The following is a 24,448-nucleotide window of genomic DNA, read 5'->3' as shown; positions in this document are numbered from 1 at the left end:
CTCTCACAATCCGTTGATACCCACATCGCGGTGCGGTTCGTAAATACGAGTGTAACAAGTCATTCCCGGCCATTAGCCCTTTATCGGAGAACAAAACAAGACGAAAAGTTGAGACATTAACTCCAGACTCGTTCCCTCGTGTCAACTGTTTTATTTTTTTCTTTTGTTTCGAGTGTACCATTCCTTGTGCCAGTGCTGATGTTATTGTGTTCATGAAGATTTGCTGTTTGTTGAGATGCAGTGACTGTTTACACGAGGAAGAGGGTGAGCAGATTAATTGTCACATAATTATTATTTATTTATTGGTGACTGAAATGTAGTGAATATCGTCCGAATTACTTGAGAATTTCTTTGGAATTTCGCCGGTTTTTACGGAGGTGGGAATGGCTCCTTCAAGAGCTGAGGATCCCTCGCCCCCAGGGAATTGTTAATTGACAATTTCTGGATTTTTAATCCTCGAATTTATCCGTTGAATTCGGGTTATGAATCCGTCGTCTCCTGATGAACAATTGCAACGCATTTTTTTTTTCAGCCGGCAGCCATTTTTCGAATTCGCACGACAAGAAAAAAATTCAAGGTCGAGTGAGAGAAGCAGGAAATATTAATCAATTATGAACTATTGATAATTGTCGAGGTGTCGATGTCTTTGGTCGTAATTTTTCTACTTTAATGTCCCATTATATTTGTGTGACTCATGAAATCCAATGAAAACGCATTCCCTCGTTTCCACACATCACTTCCTGAGGATAATTGCACGTACACAACAATTCCGAGTGGCATCGTCCTCCTAGAATCGTCATTACAGCGTTCATTCCACTGTTTACAATGCGACATCCGGTTGAAGATTAATACTCACGACCACAAATTCATTTTCACATAAAAGCGCAAGCGACTGCACCAAATGTTTTCGATGAGTCGAACGCGCCGAAACGTGAACGAAAAAAAAATGAAAGGATTTTATCACATGGTGGAGATGTGCATGCACAGATGTTGCTGCTCCATTTATTAATTTATCGCATGTAAACAATTGAAGATGGAATAAAAGCTGGCGCCTCGAAGGAATTTTGGTGGAATGTGAGGAAATACTCGGTTTAAGGGGAAACTTCCAGAGGGATCAGGTGGCTAAATGAGTTTTTGTAATTAGACAATTAGAAAACATGTAGTGATGTCTTTCTGTCGAACTTCAGGATCGTTTGATGGGCGAAATTTCCCGAAGAAAGCGCCATTCAGCACATTTTTCCACACGAAATGAAAATTATATCGCGTCGAGATAGAGAAAGTTCATTTTGCGATGCGTGCGGTTTATTTATTCTTTATTTGCACTGAGTATTTATTGAAATACAAAACCAACGGGGCCGAGTTTTGATGTATGTATCCAGTGAATAAACAAAGGGGCCCGTTCACTGGGTGCGGTGTTGCGTGTGTTATGAATGTTGCTGGGCCTAAACAAGTCAGCCACTTGATCGGTATGCGAATTAAATAGAGCAGCATCCGAGCAAGAAATCCTTGGACCGTTAAATCGGAATAAACGGGATACAGAATACACGACATTCCTCCCTGAAAATTTATATTTTTTTTTTATGGTTTTTGTGTTTAGATCGTGTCTCCAGATCTTCCGTTACACAGAATGACAGCGACATTCTTTTTAAATTGGAGTCTAGCTTCTGAATGGAGATGGGGTGGTTGGGTTGCTTGGGAGGTGGGAAAGTCCACAGAAAGAAATTTGGGATAAATATTAAAGCTCCAGAGGGGGAATCGTAGGAGGAAGAGATAATTAGCGATTTTTTAGGTGAAGCTTTGGTGGAAAAATTAAACTTGGGGGCGACTTTTTGGGATAAAACTGAAGGTCAGTTCCTCGTTCCACCCCCTGGAGGTCTGATTTTTGAAGGGTCAATTTTAAAAACTGAATTTTCAGCCAAAAATTCCAGAAAAAAATTAACAAAGTGCCAAATTTTAATGAGGATTGGAGGAATTGTTGGTTTCGAATGACAGAAATGTAAAACAAATTTGAATGAATTGCCGATAGTAATTAACTTTGAAATATACAATCACAACCTGTCTCTGCAGGTGATCTTTATATTCTCCCAGAAAAATTGGCACCAATTCTTGAAAATCGATTCATAATTAAAATATCTCATTCCCCCATGAAATTAAATTGCCTCATGGCATCGAATTCCAATGATTGAAATTGCATCACGTCGACTAGAAATTATACTTCAATCAATTAATTGATTTCTCCGGTACTGACTCACCAATAAAATTTTCCCCCCGATTAATTCTTTCGGCCAATAGAACCGTTCATGACGTTTTCGTTAGCCTGGATACGAATAGACTAGAATTGACATTTATTCCCAGCCTATCTGTTCTCCAATTAACGCTCACGTTGACATCGGGAGAATTTAATTCTGATTTATTGAGCTCAGTGTTATCGGTGGAGTTGGGGTATTTTTGGGGGCTTTATTTTGGTGAGGCCGTGTGCAATTGTGTTCGAGATTGCATCGGAACTGAGAGGACCCCCTCTGGAGATAGCTGAGCTAATCCGGGGATCCAGGGACTGCGGTTTTCGATGGCAATCAACTCCTCTCAAATTATCAGGAAATTCCCTAAAACTGTTTTACACCCCATTATTTCAACTAGTTTCAAAATATTATTTTACCACATAATTTTTGCAACTAATTCCATGGGCTTCACCCAAACTATTTTATCACTATTTCAACATCTGTTCGACACTTGGGACAATCCACCCTATCATAAGACGAGCCTCTTATTCCAACTGTGAACCTCGGAGAGTCTCAAGTCTCAACTTTTCCTCACACCCATAATATATAAACTGAGGACATAATTAATTATTCTACTGGAGATGGGCCTCATGAAAATAAATTAATAAATAATTTCATCATTCGAAAATCTACTACACAGCAGACTGAATTTTATGGTAGGGATAACTTCGACTTCCAACAATTTTCATGACCCTATTCCCTAAAGTTGTGACTAACACCGAGTGTTCTCATTTCTATCGTTATAATGTAATCACGTAATGGGATACAGACACATACGAGGTTTGAATGCTCGTAAAAAACTGAAAAAGTGAAACATGACAATGACTGTCCTGGGGAGTAGGTGGGCCCCCGGAGCCGAGAGCCAGGTGCATGTCCCCGTGCTGCGGGCACTCGAGCGTGTCCTGCCACCAGGTTTCCTCTCAGCTGTCCCCCTCTCTCCTCCACTCTATTTCACTAATATTTTTTTTCTCTCGCTTTTCGGACTCATCTCATTCTTGAGTTTTTTTCCAACCAGTCCCACTACCCCCTTCCCCAGCCTCTTCCTCTTGGCCGAGACAAAATAACGCCAACGGACTCTCGGCTCCCTTTGTCGGAATATCATTAGCCATTACCATGACAATCGCACACACACAACTTGAGTTTTACTTTCCCACTGAGTCAATGAATTTTACTGAGGACGGGAAAAGGATATCGCTTGAAGGACATTTTAGTTTCAGTATTATTAGGAGCATGAGATGATGGCATTGAGAATCGTGATGTCATCATGAAGAATATCAGATTGACAATAGACAATTAATTGATTTTTCCTTTTATGCGCAGAATTTTGAGGCCAAAACGTGATGAGTTTGTAATCTTATATTTTTCGTTCTATATTTACACTCAATGTTAATGAACATTTTACAATATTTATGTTGTCATTTTGGGCCTGAAGAGACCCACAGACAGTCCAGGGTGTTGTACTTCTTGGTAACATAGTTTATGGCCCTTCCGAGTGATTAATTAATCAACTATTGCCAAGTAATTATTTAAATTTCGTTATTTAAAATATCCCATTTTCAATAAAATGAGTCTAGAATATTTTAGATGCCCCTCGCGCCACCAAATTCACCGGAAGTACCTGTGGACCACAAGTGTAGTTCTCCAAAAGATAAAATAGATCGTTTAATCCAGGCATTCCACGAAGAGGCAAATCTCCGCTCGTTAACTTCCCCAGGAAAGGAATATCGTTTTGGCTACGACCGGAGTGAAGGGCTCAACATTTTTTCCGTCCGTGGGAAGTTCGTGCTATCGACAAAAAAAAAATAGAAAAAAAAAACCACCATTGGAATGAATAGCGGACAAAACTGTTGTGTATTACACGATTTTTATTCCGACGGGATTTTTTTCCGGGATATTTGTCCCCTCTGGGGAGATATGACAAATTGTCGTGCTAACGAGTGTTGGCTATTTTTGGGCAAACCAGTCCCCACGTCGATTTCAAAAGGCGACACCGTTACTCTCGCGTGACGATTTATTAATTGACGAGGAGCATTCAACTTAATTTCTTCCATCGCTTCCCCCTCGTTTTATTCCCCCCATTTTTTTTTTTGTATTTCGATTGCAATGGCACTTGAGACAAACGCCTAATTACCGAGTCATTTTCTTCACTCAAAAATGTCGAGGCGAGAGACGCGACGCAGTGTCTGCAGACCGGACTGAAATAGAATCCTAGAGTTACGGGTTCAGGAACCCGGAGATACTTGAAAGCTTGACTTTGATGTACTGTCGAGAGATCATTTACTATTCCAAAAAATTATTCAATTTTTTATGGCACAAAGTCTTTTGAAGATTCTCCCGTTTGTTATCAGATTTCATATCACGTTATAATGGACATGGGATATTTTAAGGAACGAAAGTGTGAAATAATTAGCTTGAAATACTTTATTAATTAATCAACATACACCAGATCCTGGACATTCGATTCTGTTTAGGCCCAAAAATAAAACATAAATATCGTACCCAATTTTCTAAAAATTCTAGCCAATAAAAATGTTCATTAATATTAAGGATTATTTTTCCCATCCAAATCTTGGCCAATAGGATTGCACCATTCGACGTTATTTTGTATAGTCAACACGGTATTTCAGCGGATATTCTTGGAAATTTCACTGGAAATTTTGCATGTTGATATATATAAAAAAAAACAAATGTTGAAGTAACCCTCAATTGTATCTGACAGATTAAATGGCAATTCGTTGAAAATTATGTCTCATGGTGCAATTCTATCGGCCAAGATTTGGATGCAAAAAATAATCCCCCGAATACCACTCGAACTTCGAAATTATCTGATATTTCCCTCAAGGTTCCCTGCAAACAAATAAGCTCGTCAAGTTTTCCAGAAAAATCACTCGCGCTTCGCGCTCGTGATTTTTAAACTGGAAAACTTGACACGTTCATTTGTTTGCAACGAACCTATCGGGAAATATCCGATAATTTCGGAGCTCTTGTGGTATTACATGCGAAAATATGAGATTTAATTTTCTACCTAATTTCCAAAGCTCATGACGATGTCCCCATCCATTTCAAGTTTTATTAATAACAAAATCTATTCATCTCGTTCTCCCCGAACTTAATCTTTAAATCCTTTAAAAAAATTATACGACCACTTCTGAAATTATCTTTTAAACTCTCTCATTCCCCACATAACTTATCAATTATCCTCGCCCTGCCCTTTCACCCCAAAAATTTCAAGACCAAACAAATCATAAACAAACCGAGGTGTAAACCCCTTAATCAGTCACCCAATTCTTCTCACTATTTACACGACCCAAACACACCGAATGAAATTTCACTCCCCAGCCTCATCTCACTTGAATAAACATCATGTTCCCCCTCATCCTCCATCAACGAATCGCCTCGATTAAAGTGCCTGCATGAACGAACGAAAAAGCGTAACGGGCCCAAAATAAACCTAAAAAAAACCCACCACAGAAAACACCGAAAAACAAATTCAACTTTAATATCAAAGCGAGTGTGCGACCTCCCAACGAACAGGCTGGGGCCCATCGATGGCTGAAGTGCAATGATAATGCCCAAAAAAGAGGTCTTAGAGTGTATGTACAGAGGAGGCAAGAGTTGAAAGGAAAAAGAGCCGAAAAATTATTTCTTTACCTCTAGTTTCCGAAGTGAATTTCTCGAACGGCCTCTCTGCTCACTCGCGCGATCATTATATCCGCTAATAAGTATGGTATATCGTCGACGATTACCCGCTAAGTATAGGGTTGCATCCCCCCCCTCCTCCATCTCCTCCATCCCCTCGTCTATCTCTCTTTGACTCTCATCCCTCTTTTTTCCGCCTTCTATTCCTCTCTTCTCTCTACTTTAAAAACTTGATGACCGCACGTCACTGGCATTCACCGTTGTAATTTATATCAGGAGGGCCTCCGATGTGTGTTTACGTATTCATGTGTTCAATGGGTGTGCAAAATTGTGAATTTGTGGTGGTGAATGTACCCCGTGTGGAAGATGGCATTTTTATGGAATTAAAGGAGGGAAGGGATGTGTCATAAATTCATGACTACCGTACCTTTACGAGTGCCTTTATCACTATTTGTTTCAAGACCCTTTTACACGGGATTATGAACAGGGATTAAATAAATAATATCACACGATTGGGCCCGACACGTTAATTCTTTATTATCGCACGCAGAAAGTGTATCGGTCTCCGATGATGTCTCCAGAGGAACTAACCCTTGGCGACCAAAATTTTCGGGGACTGGACCCGTTCCACAAAAGGCTCTTATTCACTCAGTTATTTTCCTCGTCTGGTTCTGTTTATTAGAAGTATTCTAAACATTGAGGCGCTCTTCCGAGAAAATTAAAATACTGACGTGGAGTAAACACACACAGATATGGACAGACGGTTAATTTTTGTCCACACATACCATGCGCTCTCAATACTGTCTTTGAGTGAATTTATGGGTTTTTGGTTTCATCGTGGGAAGAAAAATTTTCGTGATTATTTTTCCCACCCAAATTTCAGCCAATAGAATTGCACCATTTGTTGATATTTTGTATAGCCTACCTCGAATATCAGCGATAATTTTTTGAATATTTTGGTAAACAAACGACACTTAACCAAATAAACCTCTTTTCATGTCATGGCACAATTCTCTTGGCCGAAATTTGGATAGGAAAAATAATCCCCTGAATACCACTCGAGCTTCAAAATTATAGAATATTTCCCTCTAGGTTCCCTGCATACAAATGAAGTCGTCAAGTTTTTCAGGAAAAATCACTCGTGCTTCGCACTCGTGATTTTTTAGCCTGAAAAACTTGACTCCTTCATTTGTTTGCAACGAATCTATCGGGAAATATTCGATAATTTTGAACCACTTGTGGTATTATATGTGAATATTACCCTGGGGTGGGGAATGGGGTATCGTGAGTCAGGTCTGTCGAGTTTCTATTTGGAGATTTAGTTAAAATTAAGGGGGGATAATAATGGGATTATTTAGGTGGATTAAAAAAAAATTGGAGACGCCGGGGATTGAACCCGGGGCCTTTCACATGCAAAGCGAACGCTCTACCACTGAGCTACGTCCCCGATGAAGTATTCTTCGCGGGGAAGTGATCCGCGGACACTCCGCTGGACTCCCTCAAGTCTTCTCTCTCACATAAAGAGATTAAAACATTTTTTTTATCATTTTTTTAAAATTTTTTCGTTACTGAACAAATGGCGAACGCCTTCTGGTTCCATAAAAAAATCGATTCTCCGATTGTTTCACGTCTTAATACTCCAAAATCATGGGATTTAAGACGTGGGGAGGCTGGACTTGAACTGCAAAATCTCCAAATTTCCGCGATCGATTAAAAATCGAGGGCTATCCCCTTCTCTTCCGTAATGTTACCATAAAAATGTAAATAATACCGCTTTCAATATTCTCATTTTTCCCCTTCGTTTCACGGTCGAGCAATTCCCGAGAGACTCCGATGAAAAAAAAGTCCCGACAACAGTAAAAATAAGAGTGGTTTCCGCGCAAGAAGAGGTCGCCCAACGTGGAACGAACGTCGAGATTTCTTCCTTCCGCCCAATCGCAACCGCGGATCGATCGGGAGGGAATAATTGGGAGGATAGGCTGGGGTATCAGTACTTCAGAGGGAAAAATCATCTCGATGACGCCCACCACTAACTATCCTCATTCCACCCCCTGTCTTCCCACTGATTTTTCAAGACTTCATCGTGCATACCAATTCCTTCTGAGTCCCCTGGGATTATTTCATGGGACTGAAAAATTATATTCAGCCGGAATATTCCCACGAAGTCTTTGCAAAATATTTTGATGGAATACGTTGGACTCCGGGGTTTCCCCGACTTCAAAATCAACTCCTCCAAGTCATTGATTACCGTGGGATCTTCCACGATTTAATTAATTATTTTTTGACATAAAAATAAATTACTAAATTCATTATTTTCGTAATTTTTGTTTTTGCAAAATATATCCACTAGATACATGTACTCCTGAACACATGCTTCATCTTCCGGCATTGCGAAATGACTCCTCAACCTCAGAATAAATAAAAGAGCTGCGGAGTAAGAAGAGAAATGACAATAAAAATTCAAAAAACGTGCGGTTCAACCGCACCTCTACATCCGTTGAATTTTCACGACGCCAACAGCAGAAAGTTCTTTTTTCGTACCGCAGTATGTCGCGCATATTGAGACACAGGAGGGCCTTTTTTTTTTTCTACATGGGGCCCACGCGTGCCCACATATACAGCGTATGTTGCGGCCCATTGTCCATACGTGGGGATCATCTTGTCTCTCAACACGTTCCACTCGTGTCTTGCATTATACCCCGACGAAACCCATAAATGTGGATGATGTCCCATTGTTTGAAATTTCTGAATTTTCAGTTTGCAAATAGAGGAAGAATCGGCACTCGGTAATCCCCGAATTACAATTTTTCTTTAAATCCACCAGTGTCCACTAAACAACAACAATTCATCTATTTTTGTATAAATAATTCAGTGGACGAGTGGGTAAACGAAATTATTCACTTGGGACTGTCATCTCATTTGAGTTGGAATATTTTAAATAACGAAATCGTGAAATAATTAACTTTAAATTCTCCATTAATTAATCAATCGGCCCTTAATTAATTCCCTGGAGGTGCCAATATAACTAACAAAGAGGTACAACACTCTGGGCCTCATATTATTTCAATAAAAATTCACCACTTGTCATTACAACAATTAGAAACGATCATACTCATATCACTTCTCACTTCGGACTACAGCTACAACAAATCTGTCCATTATCTCATCATCATAAAATCCGATTTATCATTGACATTGACAAGAGGATAAAAATATCGATAAGTACATGATGCCTTAATCCAGTTTTACGAGCACCATCTCTAATGACACGTATCATAACATCATAAAATACTCGGGGGCAGAAATTATTTCAAGATCATCTGCATCCGAGATCACATAAAGATAGAAAATACCGAGTGCTACTTGCATTACCTTGCGCACTTTTTTTTTCTCCTCTTCCTTTTTTTGTCCTTGAATTATTTTTATTTTCGTGCAAACATTCGTGGCGATGGATAGATGAGGTCTAGCACTGGCCACCGGCAATGTTGCGTTAATAATGATAATAACACGGGGGTTGGGAGGGGGGCGAAGTGGATGAGGAGGGGGTACAAGGCCCCGGTGAGGCTCCGGTGGAGCGGAGAGTCAGTCGGGTTATCCCTTGTTCGCTTTTATTGAGGGCGGACCCACGTCCTGTCCACACAGCCACTCCACACGGACTTTAAATTATATTTTCTTTGTCTCGTTCATTCAATCTTCGAGACTATTCTGTCTCATTTGTCGGCACAAATGCAGTTTTAATGTTGAATTTTTTTTGCACATAATTTTGAAAATATTTTTGAAAGTCGAGGGATCGACCTGGGGAAAAGCTCTGAGGGGAGAACGAAAAACACTCGGGTTGTTTATGACCTAAACACCCCAACACGTGGACAACCCCAGGGGGTGCAAAAGGGCCTTGTCGTTTGGGCAGATCTGTCAATTATTATCAGTATAATTATTCGCTAATTATTCCAATTAATTCATTTTATTTATTCAATCTTACAAATATTTATTGACTAATTATTTACAATAATAAATTTTATATTAAAACCGGATTATATTACGTCACCTCTGAACTCGATCCACAAATATTCACTGCACCCCCCGCAATCCGAAAACACCCCCTCCCCGTCTGATTAATTAACCAACAAGTCTCGGTGAGACTCTGTCACGTGGTAAATAGTCTATCAGTGTAGTAGTGGGACACGTTTTACTGGACACCACTATATAATACCCTCGGCCATATCCACACCCGGGATGAGCCGAAGGGTACGTGGGGGATGGGAAGTCGTGCTCCGGGTGTTGCTTTTTCTTACGCACGTGTTCCACCATATGCCGGGTGTTCTCACCCCCGTCAATCGGTTTATACTCCTCAACAGCCCCTGTAAACATTGTGTGTACAGGTCGTTACGTCGACGTGGACAAACACCATTCGGAGGTGAGGATGACGGACTCAGGGGGTGAGAGAGAGAGAGAGAGAGAGATGATTTCTTATTTCGATTTGAATTTTTAAATTAATTTCCCGCCATCGACACGTCAATTTTTTTTTTTAAACAAACTTAATTACATTTCAATTTATTCGCTCAATAATAATAATAATTACCCCGATAATTATTATTATTATAAGACCCAATAATTACCCCGATAATTATTATTATTATTGACCGAATAATAATTACCCGGGTAATTATTATTATTATTATTGACCGAATAAGTTGAAGAGGTCTAAGTGCTTCCGTAAATTGAGTTTCTCAGGGTGGGACCCCCACTTGGAAAGTGAGAAGTGTATGGTAAAAAGGTAGCGAACAACGGGGGATGAGGGGGGGGGGAGTGGAACCCTTGGGCACCAATCGACGGTCAAGCTAATTAGTCTCAGTGTGTGTATCTCTTGTAAGGCTACCGTCTTTCCTTACGCAACACGCCCTCTCGCCCTTTCCCCCTCCCCCCTCCCATCTCACCCTCATTTAAAATTTTTCTTCAGTCACTTTTTATGCAGTGGGGAGGGAGCAATATTAAAAGGTGCCAATTAGACTCTCAAGAAATTCCCTTTCGTATTTTTAGTGTCTTGTTTTTCACGCTACCAACACCACAAAAACGTCGTTTCACGTAATCGCGAAGGAATTTTTGACGAAAAAGGGGAGTGAAATTTTTTTTAATGCCCTTAATTCACTACCATAACTTTAACGATAGACGGAAATTTTTCGTGGAAAAATTTCCCACTGGGGGGGTAAACGTGAGGGGTGGTTGTGGATAAAATGAAAAATTCCATCGATTAAAATCCATTCATCGTTTTATTTAAATTAATTAATTCTTTTTTTTATATCGCGTGACTGAGCAAATTAATTGTTAATGAGTGGGGTAAAAATTGGCGTTTGGCTGTGGTCACCGTAAAACGTGAAATTAAATTTTTTTCCCCTTCAATCAAAGTCAGTGTCACTTGAAAATTACTAGTCAATCCGTGAAATTTCAATTATCTCTCGGTGCTGTTCCCAGACTATTGAATAGTAAAATGTTTGAAATACCATCGGAGTAGTCATCGTTAGACCCTGGTGAACCCCCACATTACACTCCCTATTGATTCCTAGAGTGATATAATACCATTGGCTTTTGTTACCGTCGAGTATTATTTCCCCGCAAAATATCTACTTCGATTCCACGGTGCACTTGGCAAAGGGGGCGTATCGCATATTAACGCAAACAATAACCTATAAAGGATTATGGGTTTCCCTACAGCGATAAACGATTCTGAACGCAGGACAGAGAGAATGGTGAGAGGGTTTTGCGGAGGGACAGGAGGTGGTACGATGTTACGAGAGGGTGAGGACCGGGGGGGATTCTCTTGGGTGGGTACTGGGCCCCCCATGTAAATGTAAGCAATAAAAAAAAAAATTTACTCCCCGCCCTCTCTTTGGTGAGCGCCTAAACCCGAAGAGAAATAAATAATAATGTTTTTGCTAAAATACTGCGGCTGGTAAATGGCAAAGGAAATGGGGAAATTTATCTTCATCATTGGCAGAAAATTATTCACGTGGGAAAATATTCCTGGAAATATATTTTTATTATTCCGTCACTTACCGGACGGAGTGAGGGAAACGCTATTTTCAGTACGAGTGCGGTAAAGTTGGATTTTTAGGGGGTGAAACGTGGGGTAAAATGATAATCAACTACTTTTACAGATCAAATTTTTTTTATAAATTTTTTTTCGTGTTACGTGATGACAATAATTTGCCTACTGAAGCCCCTGTACCTCCTTGAACCCAAATTAGATCTGTATCATTCAGATTTAAAATGGGCTCCTGCTACTCGGCAGTAGAAACTTCAGTGAAAGTCAGACGTTTTACTGAGCCTCAATTTCCACGAAAAAGTCCTCAACGTGAACGAATTCATAACTTATCTGTCTAATTGAATATTCAGGTGACCGCTTGCACGTTAGAACGGGTTTTCATAATGAAGCCCTTTATCACTCCGTCCCTTTGTGAATGAGCACTGAAATATCCGGAAATTCCGACGTTCGGGGGCCCAATTCAATAGAAAAAATTCTATTTTTCGGGAATTCCACTGATGCACATGGACACAGTCTAATAAAAAAATTGTCTAGTCATTCCCGGAACGTTTCATGACATTTTCGAATTCTCCATAAGCTCGTCAATAGCTCTATTAACCAGGAAAAAAAAACATAAGTCCCAATGAAGCAAAACACTCCCTCGGTAAAATATCGGAAAACGTCCGGTCTTTTCGCATGAAAAATTCATGAGTGAAAAACGATAAAAATCCGGAGAATATCGAATGAAAAATTTTAACGAAGCTCAAACGATCGCTAAAGAGCAAAGAAAATCTTCTGTTCAAATGGTGGATGGGGGGAGAGGGGGAGAAAAAGTGAATTAACCCGAGGAATCTCTGGATTTACACGAGAAACGAGGTAAACGAGCGTGGCAAACGGGTATAAAAGAGAAAGATGAATTTTTCTCCGGGTTCCCTTTGGCGTGCCAAGGATCTCCCCTTTTGAGGTAGTCTCATCCTTCCTACATATATAAATCCACCACAAGTATATGAAACGACTGTTTGTTTCTCTCGCACGAAAACGATGAAGACCTGGTTTTACTCGTCAATAAGAAATGCCGCGGGGCATTCATTCGCATTCTACCGTACGAGTAACGTTTTGCCGATATGTTGGAGGCATTATGCCAACCATGGAGCCAACCATGTTTTATCGGGTTTTGTGTATGCGTCACGGTTATGCGTACCTCTGAATCATGCATTGGATTGTGGATTGAACGCACCGATAGGAGAGCTGATAGAAATAAAAATGTGGCAAACGGTTAGACATTAATTTACCGGGAAGCGACAGTGAATATTATAAATAATTATCTCCTTCGATTTAATTGCGTCTTCAGCTGGATTTTTTTTTATTGATTAAATTTTATTATCAGGGAAAAACAGATACTGTTTACAATATTTATAAAGTTGAAAAGAATTGAATTTAAATATTGTTTTATTTAAGATCGAGCTAGTTTTTGTTGTTTATAATAAATAAAATTATTTTTGCGAGGTCTAGGACTGTATTCAAACCCTTCGAGAGTGGCCCTCGCCCTTGATTCGTCCAGGAGGCCCTAAACTATTCATTCCCCCCCAAATTATTATCCAATTATTCATGAACATCAGCTAATTTCCATTCAATTAAAAAGATCGAACTGATAAGCGTTAATGAGCTGTACTTAACGACCACTAATGGACTTTTATCAGTCACAGATGCATTAATTAATTGATAAACAAGGAAGGGGTCACCGTCAATTTGTAAATCCATCAAAAGCCGTGGGCCCGATGTTAAAATTCAATTTTTCAACTCGTTATCAAATCAATGACTTCTAATTACCTTTCTATACCTGAAGAGACATAATTCAACTTTATCAGCTGAGAACGCATTCGTCAATTAACGAATACGACGGACCGTCGAGGCCAATTTGTAAACATCAAAATTGATTCACTCGAGTGGAAAAAAAATCCAACTGTTTATTTCAGTGGCAGGCAAATGCGTTTGAGTTGAGAGTTGTTATTAAGGGGTTAATTAGTGGCATCATGCGTGAGACGCGTCTGGATGTTTCGCTGAGGACTTATTTCAAGACGCAACACGATAAATTTATCGAGATGAATATCATATTTTTGTTACATAAACAACATAAATATTAACTTTTGATAGGAAACTTATTATTTTACATTTAATTTATCGGGTAATTTTAATTAATTTTTAGAATAAATTTTCATATGATTTTGTTGATCACATTGAGCGTTAGGAATATGCAGATTTGTTCCCGTAAAATTGACAGATTTATTGGCTTATTTTATCGTGTGGGTAATGGATATTTCGGGAAATGTCTGGAGCTACCTACCACGACGCCAAACTGAGGCCCCATAATTCCTTTGTAATTACCCACCTCGGGGGCCCGTAATTATTCCAGGTCGAGAGGTTGGAAATTATCTATTCCACGAAATATATATACGAGCGCGAAAGCAAAGAGGATGAGGGCACGGTCTACACTTGCATTCACTCACGGATTGGGCCTGTCCTTGAATTTCATAGAAGGGAAGGGAATGTATCGAGGAAGTGACGGAGTAATCGAACAATCGATCTACAAAAAATATAAATTCCTCGTTTGACTCGTTATTTCAACTATTCCGAATGCTCACGAACAGAAGTACCCGCGGAAGTGCGAGAAATACTTCACGTTGTGAATACCGGGTCCGAGGGGGCCCTAAAAATCCGAGGAAGGGCTTAAAAAAATTGTTCACATTTTAGAAATCTACCGGAGTGACCTGAGAATTATTTGCAGCAGACAATTCGTTTTAAGACGCATTTGAAAGTGCGAGATGGGGACACCGCCATCTTGGGAGCCCCTTACGACACCACGTGGGGTACCTGCACAAGATGGCGGTCGTCTAACTCGTCGAGCACAACCCATTGTGCAATTTTAACGGCCTCATAAATAATAAAAAGTATCATCGCTCACATTCCATTTTTTTTCTTCATCTTTCTGAGGGGCCCGTTCCCTGCGACGCAAAAGGACTGCGTAATGTAGTTAAACGAATCCCCAGAAGTAGCTCGAGATGTCGCCGGTGAATTCCACAAAAGAGAATGTAAAAATCCATAAACATAAACGAGCTGATCATAACGCTCGATGACAACGTGATGAGAAAGAAAAAAAAAATGTCGACAATCTCGTCGAGGTCATTCAATTCCTCTGGTGACCCCTCCGGAATTCTTGCTCTGTCCATCATTCATTGTCAGTCAGCCCCCCCCCTCCTCCGGGGCTGTTACTGTTTGTCTCAATGTAACTCGTGATGTCACGCTAGGAGATCAATCGTAAAGTCAAGTCCCAACGATTGGGACAATCATGACGATGCGACCGCCAATGAGAGCCCCCATCCTAAACTCTTTCCTCGTACTACATTCCACGTCGAGGACTTTCCCTCTTGCATTGTCTCCCGTCATGAATTCGTTGAGTGATTTTTTTTCCATGTGCTTCCGGTTTTCACATTGTAAATGTCAATTACGATTTTATGAATTTTATGAATTTGATTTTTCCAAATTAATGAATTAATTTTGAGTTTTGAAAGGAAAAATTCTCTTTGCAAAAAATTATTTGATATTTATTTAAATCGAATCCAATTTTTGGTGAGTGTATATCGTACTATAATTTGAGTGGGACTTTGTGTGACTAATTATCGATATTAATTAATTACTCGATGTTACTCGATAATCCCCGATATTAATGAAATAAAATTCAATTTTTCCTCATAATATATCGCAATAGAATTTGAATGCATTCTCCGTGACTAATTATCTCTCCAATTTGTCACCTCCCCCGCAAAAAAATCCGCGATTCCAATAGCATTTCCGTTCCACCGCTAATTACCCCGCGAAAAAAGCACCGAGCGACTGGAAAAAATACCACAAAAAGGCCTTCAATTCTTTAATAAATACTCATTCGCCTCGTTAGTCCTCCGGAAAAGCGTAGTTAAGATTTTTCTTTCTATTTCTCACCCATAAAAATGCGAATCGGGTCCCAGATAAATATAATCTCGCAATAACCCCCGAGAGACATCTCCCCATGAATTCTAGGATACAATTATACGGTTGGATTGGCTCACGGAGATTATAACACTCGGCCTCTCGATGACGAATTCACGAATACATCAAGTTGTCATGAGAAACAACAGTTTCTGATAGTATTCAACGCCTCGAGGAGTTCTCCCGCGCTGTAGCTCGCGATATTGCCGACACTATTAAGTTTAAAAACCGCGCGAGTCTCATTTCTCGGTCGTTTTCACTTGGTGCACGTTGTGCCGCTGACCGGAGATAACTTGTGTTTTCAGTCAGTGAATGGAAATTATAGGAATTGAAATTCGACGAGACTGTTGAGTTAATTATATAGTTAATGCGTTAAACAAATAACTTCCGGTGGAAGAGAGTGCAAATGATGAATTTTCAGATGAAGGTATCATAATAATTCTTTATTAATAACAAAACTAATGATTACTTTATTAATAATAATGTTAATAATATTAATAATCGTGTAAATATTAATATTAATAATTGTTAACAATTACTTTTTTTTTTCTTAAAAAAAAAGTTTGAAAATTTTGTTTTGCTCATTAATTTGTGGAACGATAAAAAATGGGGGGACAGCGGTTGTTTTTATTGACACTGATAATTCCATATTTATAGAAGATTTATACAATGTTGTAACAACAAAGAGAGAAAGGTGGAGGCCGCGGGAAAGGTGGACTTCTTGTCTAGCATAATAAGACAGCTTTTTTTCATTCGACTTCCTCAATTACTGAGGAATTTCGCATGTGATAAAAGCATTATTTTTTTATACTTGCGGTATAAATTGTTGTTGTCGTTATAAATTTCTCCAGAGCTTTTAAACATTTTTAATTATACTTTGTGATTTTTTTTTCTCAACGATTTCAAATGGAAAGAATGAAAGACCTTTTGAAATTGTCTGTTCAAGTTTTTTTTTGGGGGGAAAAAAAATGTAAACAGTCATTAATTTATAAAATCAACATTATGGAATTCCTGGTGTTTTCATAACGCACTGCACAATCTGATCTTTCATAAAGTATAATTACGTAATTACAATGTGAATGAATCAACAGGATGACTATCACCCGAAAAATCATCTGTCAAAATTCGGTAGCCCAAAGATAACAAGTAGATTTTTTCCCATCATTAAAATTCAATTACCTCGATAACAAGTGAGTGTGACACGGGATCATTAGGAGATATTTCAACGTAGGAATTTTGTCGAACAAAAAAATCAACTCCCCAGACGAAATGTGATTGAAGATATCTAATTCAAAATTTTCACAAAAAATCATTTTTTACCACAAAATTATTATTTTTTAATTAAAAAAATCAGACCCTTCTGAACTTTCAAGCTATAAAAACCTTCTCAAACCCGTACTTTCCAACCCAAAACTCTTTAAAACCCCAAAAAATTAATTTACGACACCCCTCCCCCCCTTTTTCATAAATAGTTCCACCACCAAAGCGTCTCCAGTGGCAGTAAATGATTTCCCGCGTCCGGACATCCAAAAATACTCGTCCCCTCCCACCATAACATCCACAACTCCCATCGCCTCTTCCTTTGAGCAAAGACCTCACCCCCCACCCCTTCCCCCCTCGAATCAGCCTCTTCAAAAGCCCCAACATTTAATCTGAATTTTTCGATTGAACAGATGGAGAATAGGGGGTACGAGGAGGACTCTTTGAACCTCGAGGACCACCAGCACACGCCTCAAGAGCAGGAAGTGGATGTCGAGCGATCAGAGACACCAGACACTCACGTCTACGAGGATATAATCGTTGGAATGGAGAAGCAGGTACCAAGTGTATTTGATAATCGTCTGGAGATGAGCTGCACCACCGACGACTCACAGCGTACGTTTCAGAGGAATTTGACATTACCCCTACGTAGAAATAGTGCATTTAATAAGGAGGAAATAACGAGGTACTCGGTAAGAGTGACTAGTACAGAGAAAAATCCAGTTTCAAGGGAGAATAAGCAGAGTGATGACAGTTTAATGGAGATAAGTGAAAAACCACGAAGAAGAAGAAAAAAAGATTGCAAACATTGCAAAATGAAGGCGAGTGAGGAGGCCAGGACGCAGAGATATGTCGAGAGGAATGCGACTGTTCTGGAGCCAATATTCACGATTCCTGATGGCAGACTTCCAGGTAGGACCAACAATATTCCCTCCTACATCAATATCTGGTCCTATCGATGATGACAGGCCGTGGAAATTAATTAAATTCATGACACATTTTTTTTATTTTCAGGTTTTGCAGTGGCGGGGCAAAACGGATGCTGCGTGAACACCTGCACGGTCTTTGCGATAGCCAATGGACAGGTGGGTGGCATATGCGGTGGGGGATTCTACGACAGAAAGCTTCTGAATTATGATAAGGCCGAGGGTGAGCCCCGGCTGGTGACGCTGGAGGAGGACAGGGCACTCCTGACACCACCGAAGCATCGAACGGGAATGAAAGTCAATTCGATTTATTCGCAGGACCAGTGGAGGGTTAAGGATCCTGGGGGATTCGTTGGGGAGTTCAAGGAACAGTCTTTCCAGGTAAATTACTGTTCAGTATTTTTCTGTACCTCGTTGGCGACGTCGGGCCCATTTGTTCGGTTTCTCGTGGCACGTTGTTAGAACGAAATTTTTCGTTTAATTTGGGATAATTATGTGTAAACTCCCAGACCATTCTCCCCCACGCATTTTATCGACGATGCCACATTTGGAGTCAAGGAACCCTGAGGGAGAAGGAGAAAATTCATAATTGGGAGATAACCGAAGGGAGCCAGGTACAGCCGGCTGGTAACAATTTTCTATCCACTGTCTGATGTTTTCTAAACTGACGGTTAGTTTTTAATGATCACAAACAGTAAAACTCGTAGGAAATAAGTTTTTATCCAGCCGTTTGACTGCCCTTCCGTCTCGTTACCTCGTAATTAACCGCCAGAGCCGCAGTGAGCTGTGATTGCTTGCTGTGGGATTCCCTCACTTGTTAACTCCTATTCTCTTAGGGTTTTTATTCGCGTTTTTTTGCCAGACTCAACAGAACAGAACAGACGGATAGAACGAACAATCATTTTCATTTACTCTAGCCTGGGAATTATTTCCATTAACCAGGTTGGCTTATTCGGGGCGTTATTTTTTATATTTCGTGAACAGCTCGATGATACGTCTGCAATAAATTATTTATAACATTTACCGCAAAAATTAAAAATATGGGAAACAAAATTAAGTAGTCGCTCATCACTTTAATAATTGATTAATCAATAAATTGCAATCGGTAATATTTTTATTGGAGAGTAAAAAAAAATTTTCTGGTTTTTTCTCCTTTCTCTTTTGACTCTCTTCGTCCACTGACGAGTGTCAGGGTGTACGATGTGTTATGTCATTCTGTAAAGACGTTTGCGTTTTGAAACTGTGCCAGATATGAAGAGTTGGCGAGTGCCGAATGAAGCCCGTGTGTGGTGCATTGGCTGCACGTCATGTCTTACCCGGTGGATTAAAATTCAGTTGTGGCCGGGTTACTTCGTCGTTTACTTCTCATCGGTGATGTGGGTTTTGAGTAACGGAAATCGTTAGTGCAGATTTATGGGGTGGAATGGAAAATTGGATCGGGTTTTTCATCCAGTTTTGTGGAAGTAACGGTATTCGGTTGAGTCTAGGGGGTAATTGGAGGCACTCGATGCATCTGTTGATTCTTTCGGTTGTTGAACATTACGTGCTACAATTTTTTTGTTAAAACATCATCAGTTGGAGTTGTAAAATCGTTGATTGGATGATCATTTTAAATTGTGGAATGGGATCGTCATAAGTCAGTAGTTTTTCAGTTGAAAGTGATTTTTAAACTAATTATTATTGTTTACTCGTTTGTTTTGATCGTTTGCGTTTATGGGGTTTCTTAGAGTACAGTTTTTAATTAAAAAATATTAGCTATCGATTTTGGTGGAGGGGAAATTAGTGCAATAGTCTCGTTGGGAGCGATGAATATTTTATTTCGTATGTTGCGTTACAACGCTGGAAAATTCGCATTTAACGCGTAATGAAACCACAAACGCGGCCCCTCAGTCGACGGGAGTAAAAAAAATTCGAAACCTTGGGATTAAATATAAAAAAGTGATGCTATTTCGAATGAAAGAGGACGCCGGACTGTAACACGAGGATGAAGATTATGTCAGTGATGATGAATCAATGGGAAACGCAGCAGTCGAGTGTTTCCCGCCATCGCGAGTGCACATTTAATCGTCACCTCCAGATAATCAGAATAATCCCGAGGGATTAAAATTCAAAATATATTCCTCTGCCTCCTGGGGAATCGAAAAATGAGCTCAAAATTTCCGGATGATGATCCCGGAAAATTCCTACGTCGATCGTCCCTTGCGAGATCATTTTAACGCACCGGAAAAATCAGGTGCCATAGATTTTCGCGAATTTTGCCTGCCATTCGCTTCTGAATTATTTGCAGAGCAAAAATTGGGGGCGGCGGGAGGCGAGGATGACTCGCCGATGGCGAAAGTCCAGGTAAATGATAATTAACCGGGAAATAATAAAACGACCGGAAACGGGTGGGGAAATTTTCCCCAAAAGGTCCCCTGAATTTTCGGAAAATTCAGTCGTCTCTGTAATTAATTGAGAAAAATGATTTTATTTGGTTTTAGAGAGCGTATTCGCTGCCAACACGCACCCAGAGCCCCTCCTCCCAGAACAGGGTGAACCTCCGGAGAAGTGTGCGAGGTGAGCCCCCACCTCAACCCGCACGACTTCGAAAAAATCGTCACGGATGGACTCTCCACTTCGCTCGACCGCTGGACGGCACGGGCTGCACCAAATCCATTATTCTACTTCTCATCACTGTCCTGGCACTCCTGGGGATCGGTGCAATAGCCCTCTACATCGTCTTCGGTAAACATCAGTGTTAAACAATTGCAAATGAGTCTTATCTTATTCAACCACTTCGCCGCTGATTTTTTCTGATGAAATTAAAATAGAAAACAATACCGGAATTTTCTTCCTGAAAACGACTTTCCATATCAAATGGCGATCAGTTCCTGGTGCTCTATTATTTATTTATTAATAAACGTCAAGGCAGACGCGCCTGAATGCTGCTCGCATCCTCGCATTCAATTTCCTCCTAGAAATTATCTCTTTTACAACTTCGAATAATCATGTCACGTGGGGCTGAAATAGGAGCGACTCAATTTGCAGTAAAATTAATGGAAACTTTAATCGAGTGGTCACACCGACCGAGTTAAATGAGTTATGAGACTCCTAACACTCTCCCACAAAAAAAATTCTGGGAATGCGTTGGTTAAATGAACCATCCCGATTTTTTACTGGGGGGTAAAATGGGGAGGGTAAAAAAGGGGGCGATCGAGGATGCCGAAGACTATTAAAATAGATTGTCCTGGAGCTTTCGAAATTAATTAATTATTGGAGAAGTGGAATGAAAATTTACTAATTATTAGGGCGCTTATTAAAGTGATTAAATTTTCATTCGTGATTCAATTACTCAGGTACTGGGGGAGATATAATTTCGGATAACTCAATGTTTCAGAACCCGAGAAACTCCAAATAATTCAGCAATATCTTCGCTCGGGCGAAAACCCCACGACAAATGTCACATCACATCCACTGATGATCGGTACAAACAGCCCCGAGGAGTCAACTCCACTCCCAAGCCTCGTTCAACTACCATCGACGACAAATATCCCACTTCCTGAGTTCACTACCACGGTAACAGAGCCACAGGAAACGGAAACGCCAGTGCCACCGAGCGTGATAACACCGATGAATATTACACGCCACTGCGACGACTGTTACAAGGGCGAAGTGTGTGTTGCACTCGTCGACGAAGATGTACCAGTGTGCAGAATTGGCCTGGACTCAGCTGATCCCACCGGCTGTGCTGGACTGTGTGTTGTCAATAGGCAGAAGTGCCATCGACTTGACATCGATGCTTTCAGGTACAATTTATTGTCTTCGTAGATCTTGGGCTCTTCCTAATTACCTGGAGATTGCTAAAGAGTTCTAAAAAATCGTAGACCATCCAGAAGTCTTCCTTGAAGTGAAAAAACATCCGGAGTGTTTAAAAAAATTCTCAGATGTTTGGAATTGCATCGAAAAGAGACAATTTTTTTCTCAGGAAGAGATGAATCATTTTTTGATAGTCAGAATATGAGATTTTGTTTTTATTCGGAAAATTATAATTTGTGGGTTCAGGTGCGTCGAGGTGGAACACGACTGCTTGGAGGGCGAGTGGACGTGCTCGAACAGCCTGTGCATCCCGACGGTGAAGCGGTGCGATGGACACATGAATTGTTACGACCACTCGGACGAGTACAACTGCAGTAAATATCGTATTAATTTTTATTTCTGTATGAGGACCGAGGGGATGAATGAGGGACGATGTGGGGACCTTGGGTCCGCTGTTGGGGTGGCATTAGCCCACATGTTCTATCGGATTTCGGTTTAACTCCTCATCGTACGGCTTCCGCCTCCATTTTTATCTGTGAGGATGTCTGAATGAACTAGTGACACATTGTCCCATTCATGGAGCTGATCTGGAATGTCTTGACGTCCAGTTTAATAATTCTACGACAATAGAATCGCTCCCTCCAGGGTTCTCATTTAATCCCAAAAATCCTCACTTTGTCCTACCATTAATTTGATTATTATTTCCAGAGTGTGACCCTCAGACGCACTTCCAGTGTGGCAACGAGACGTCGTGCCTCCCCCTCGAGAAACGTTGTGACGGAAAAATCGACTGTTGGGATGCCACTGACGAGATTAACTGTACCCTCGGTAAGTCATTCCACCACTGTATCCATGTCTCCAATCATCAGTCTTTTTCACCCATCATCTCCCCCCTTCTTTGAGAGCCCTGCAATCAGTCCGTTTGATACACAGCCACGCTTTGTTAATTAGTTAATTGCCAGGGAAGTGTATACGCCGGTAATTGGCGTAATTATCCTATCCGTGAACGATTTTCGTACAGTTGATTTATCGTCATAGGAAGTCGATATTACTTGGAGATTCTTTGTTGCATCTCAGCAATAGCTGCTTTGAGCAGATCACAGACGATAATTTAGTACCATCTGACTCCTCCCCCTTTCATCGTTCATAATTTTTCATTTTTTTTTTTCACTCTTTTTTTGGCGAATCGCTCTCATTCTTCTTCTTCTTTTCTCGTAGGTGATGACCTAGGTTGGTGTGAGTACCTTATTTAGATGTATTTTGTAGATGTTTAGGTGGTTAGATGCATGAGGGGCTCGTGGTATTTTCGCATGTCGCTTTCGGTGGGGAATATTAATTGAGATAATTAGAGATTGAAATTAAATAAGTTCAGATGACAAATTTGGAGCTATACTAATTTGGTAATTATGTAACGACGTGACATCTAATTGAATGATTGATTCACTGTGAGAATAACTGATTCAATGGTTCAGCCTGTCCATCGAGCAACGAGTACACCTGCAGTAACGGTCAATGCATACTCAAGTCCAGGTTTTGTGATGGATTGAGGGATTGTACCGATGGATCTGATGAGCCCAGAGGTTGTCGGGGTCGTTGTAATAAACAGGAATTCACTTGTCGGTGAGTCTGGACGATTTAAAAAATAATCGAGACTATTCTGTATTGATCTTCGGTGTGAGGCCTCTAATGAGTTCATTTTTATCAGTTTTTAATGAATATCTCGGACGATCTTACGTCAGGTAAATGCTCAAGTTTAATTTCCACAGCAATGGAAGATGCATAACTCGAAACTTGAAGTGTAACGGAATCGACGACTGCGGCGATGGATCAGACGAGTTGCACTGCCGAGATCGTGCGACTCCGTCCAGTATCAGGCGGCAAAGAAGATAAACTCAACTTAATAAAAAAAAGTATTAGCAGAAGAGAAATACGAGAGACTGTACAGTGAATCATTGCAAATAACTGTAAAAATGAGCACGATACATCAATTATTTTGAATTAATAATAAATAGTTAAGGTTTGAGAGTATTTAAAGAAACTTGAGGATTTCGTACTTTTTCAATGTTTCGAGAGAGGGTTTGTGATAGTTAGATATTGAATTAGAAATTATTATTTTCATCGATTTCTTTACTTTCTGTGGACAGTTTTTAAATTGACTCCTGGGAGGTGGCTCAGCACACCGAGATGAATTCGGTTTTAATTATGAGTGAGTGAATTCTGTAATATTTTTCAAATGTTTTTATGGTCTTTAATGTTCTGGGAGGGATTAGGAGCGAGCGCTCCGTTTTAGAAAAAAATTTGTCCTTATGTTTTTTGCATTTAAAAAATTTGTACTGCTGAAGCTCAGCAAAATTCAAAGATAATTCTATGAGAAGTGGAATAGGAAAATTCGTATGAGTTTGTGTAAATTATGCGCCGTTTTTTTTCGTAATTTTCCTTTTGTACAATTTTTAATCACGAAATAAAAGACGTTGATAAATAAAAATTTCAGTCTCAAAAGGGGTAAA

General features: G+C 40.0%; 1 protein-coding gene and 1 non-coding gene across 5 annotated transcripts; one reads left to right on the top strand and one right to left on the bottom strand.

Moving 5' to 3' along the window:
* The first annotated feature begins 12 nt into the window (after nucleotides 1–12).
* On the top strand, nucleotides 13–24,426 carry LOC135170911 (uncharacterized). Of its 4 annotated transcripts, none has more exons than XM_064137095.1 (10): nucleotides 13–264; nucleotides 17,634–18,132; nucleotides 18,235–18,527; nucleotides 20,627–20,870; nucleotides 21,523–21,931; nucleotides 22,188–22,315; nucleotides 22,650–22,769; nucleotides 23,160–23,177; nucleotides 23,414–23,561; nucleotides 23,708–24,426. In XM_064137095.1, the coding sequence occupies exons 2-10, from the start codon at nucleotides 17,634–17,636 to the stop codon at nucleotides 23,829–23,831; spliced, it is 1,983 nt and encodes a 660-aa protein (XP_063993165.1). In that variant the 5' UTR covers nucleotides 13–264; the 3' UTR covers nucleotides 23,832–24,426. The 4 variants fall into 4 exon arrangements, with proteins under 4 accessions (XP_063993165.1, XP_063993163.1, XP_063993164.1 ...); XM_064137093.1 differs by lacking the exon at nucleotides 13–264 and adding an exon at nucleotides 16,050–16,387 and having other exon boundaries at nucleotides 23,160–23,171; XM_064137092.1 differs by lacking the exon at nucleotides 13–264 and adding an exon at nucleotides 16,202–16,387.
* On the bottom strand, nucleotides 7,294–7,365 carry Trnaa-ugc (transfer RNA alanine (anticodon UGC)). The gene has a single exon. It is a non-coding gene; the product is annotated as a tRNA-Ala (tRNA).
* Nucleotides 24,427–24,448: the final 22 nt, after the last annotated feature.

Source organism: Diachasmimorpha longicaudata, chromosome 18 (genome assembly GCF_034640455.1).
Source record: "Diachasmimorpha longicaudata isolate KC_UGA_2023 chromosome 18, iyDiaLong2, whole genome shotgun sequence".
In the NCBI taxonomy this organism is placed as follows: Eukaryota; Metazoa; Arthropoda; class Insecta; order Hymenoptera; family Braconidae; genus Diachasmimorpha; species Diachasmimorpha longicaudata.
This window is presented reverse-complemented; position numbering and strand designations above follow the sequence as displayed.

Coding starts and splice junctions, on each gene's coding strand:
- LOC135170911 (XM_064137092.1), top strand. CDS start 16,367: ATGATGAATTTTCAGATGAAG. Junction 20,871..21,522: donor AGCCCTCTACATCGTCTTCG/GTAAACATCAGT, acceptor TCAATGTTTCAG/AACCCGAGAAACTCCAAATA. Junction 22,316..22,649: donor CTCGGACGAGTACAACTGCA/GTAAATATCGTA, acceptor TATTATTTCCAG/AGTGTGACCCTCAGACGCAC.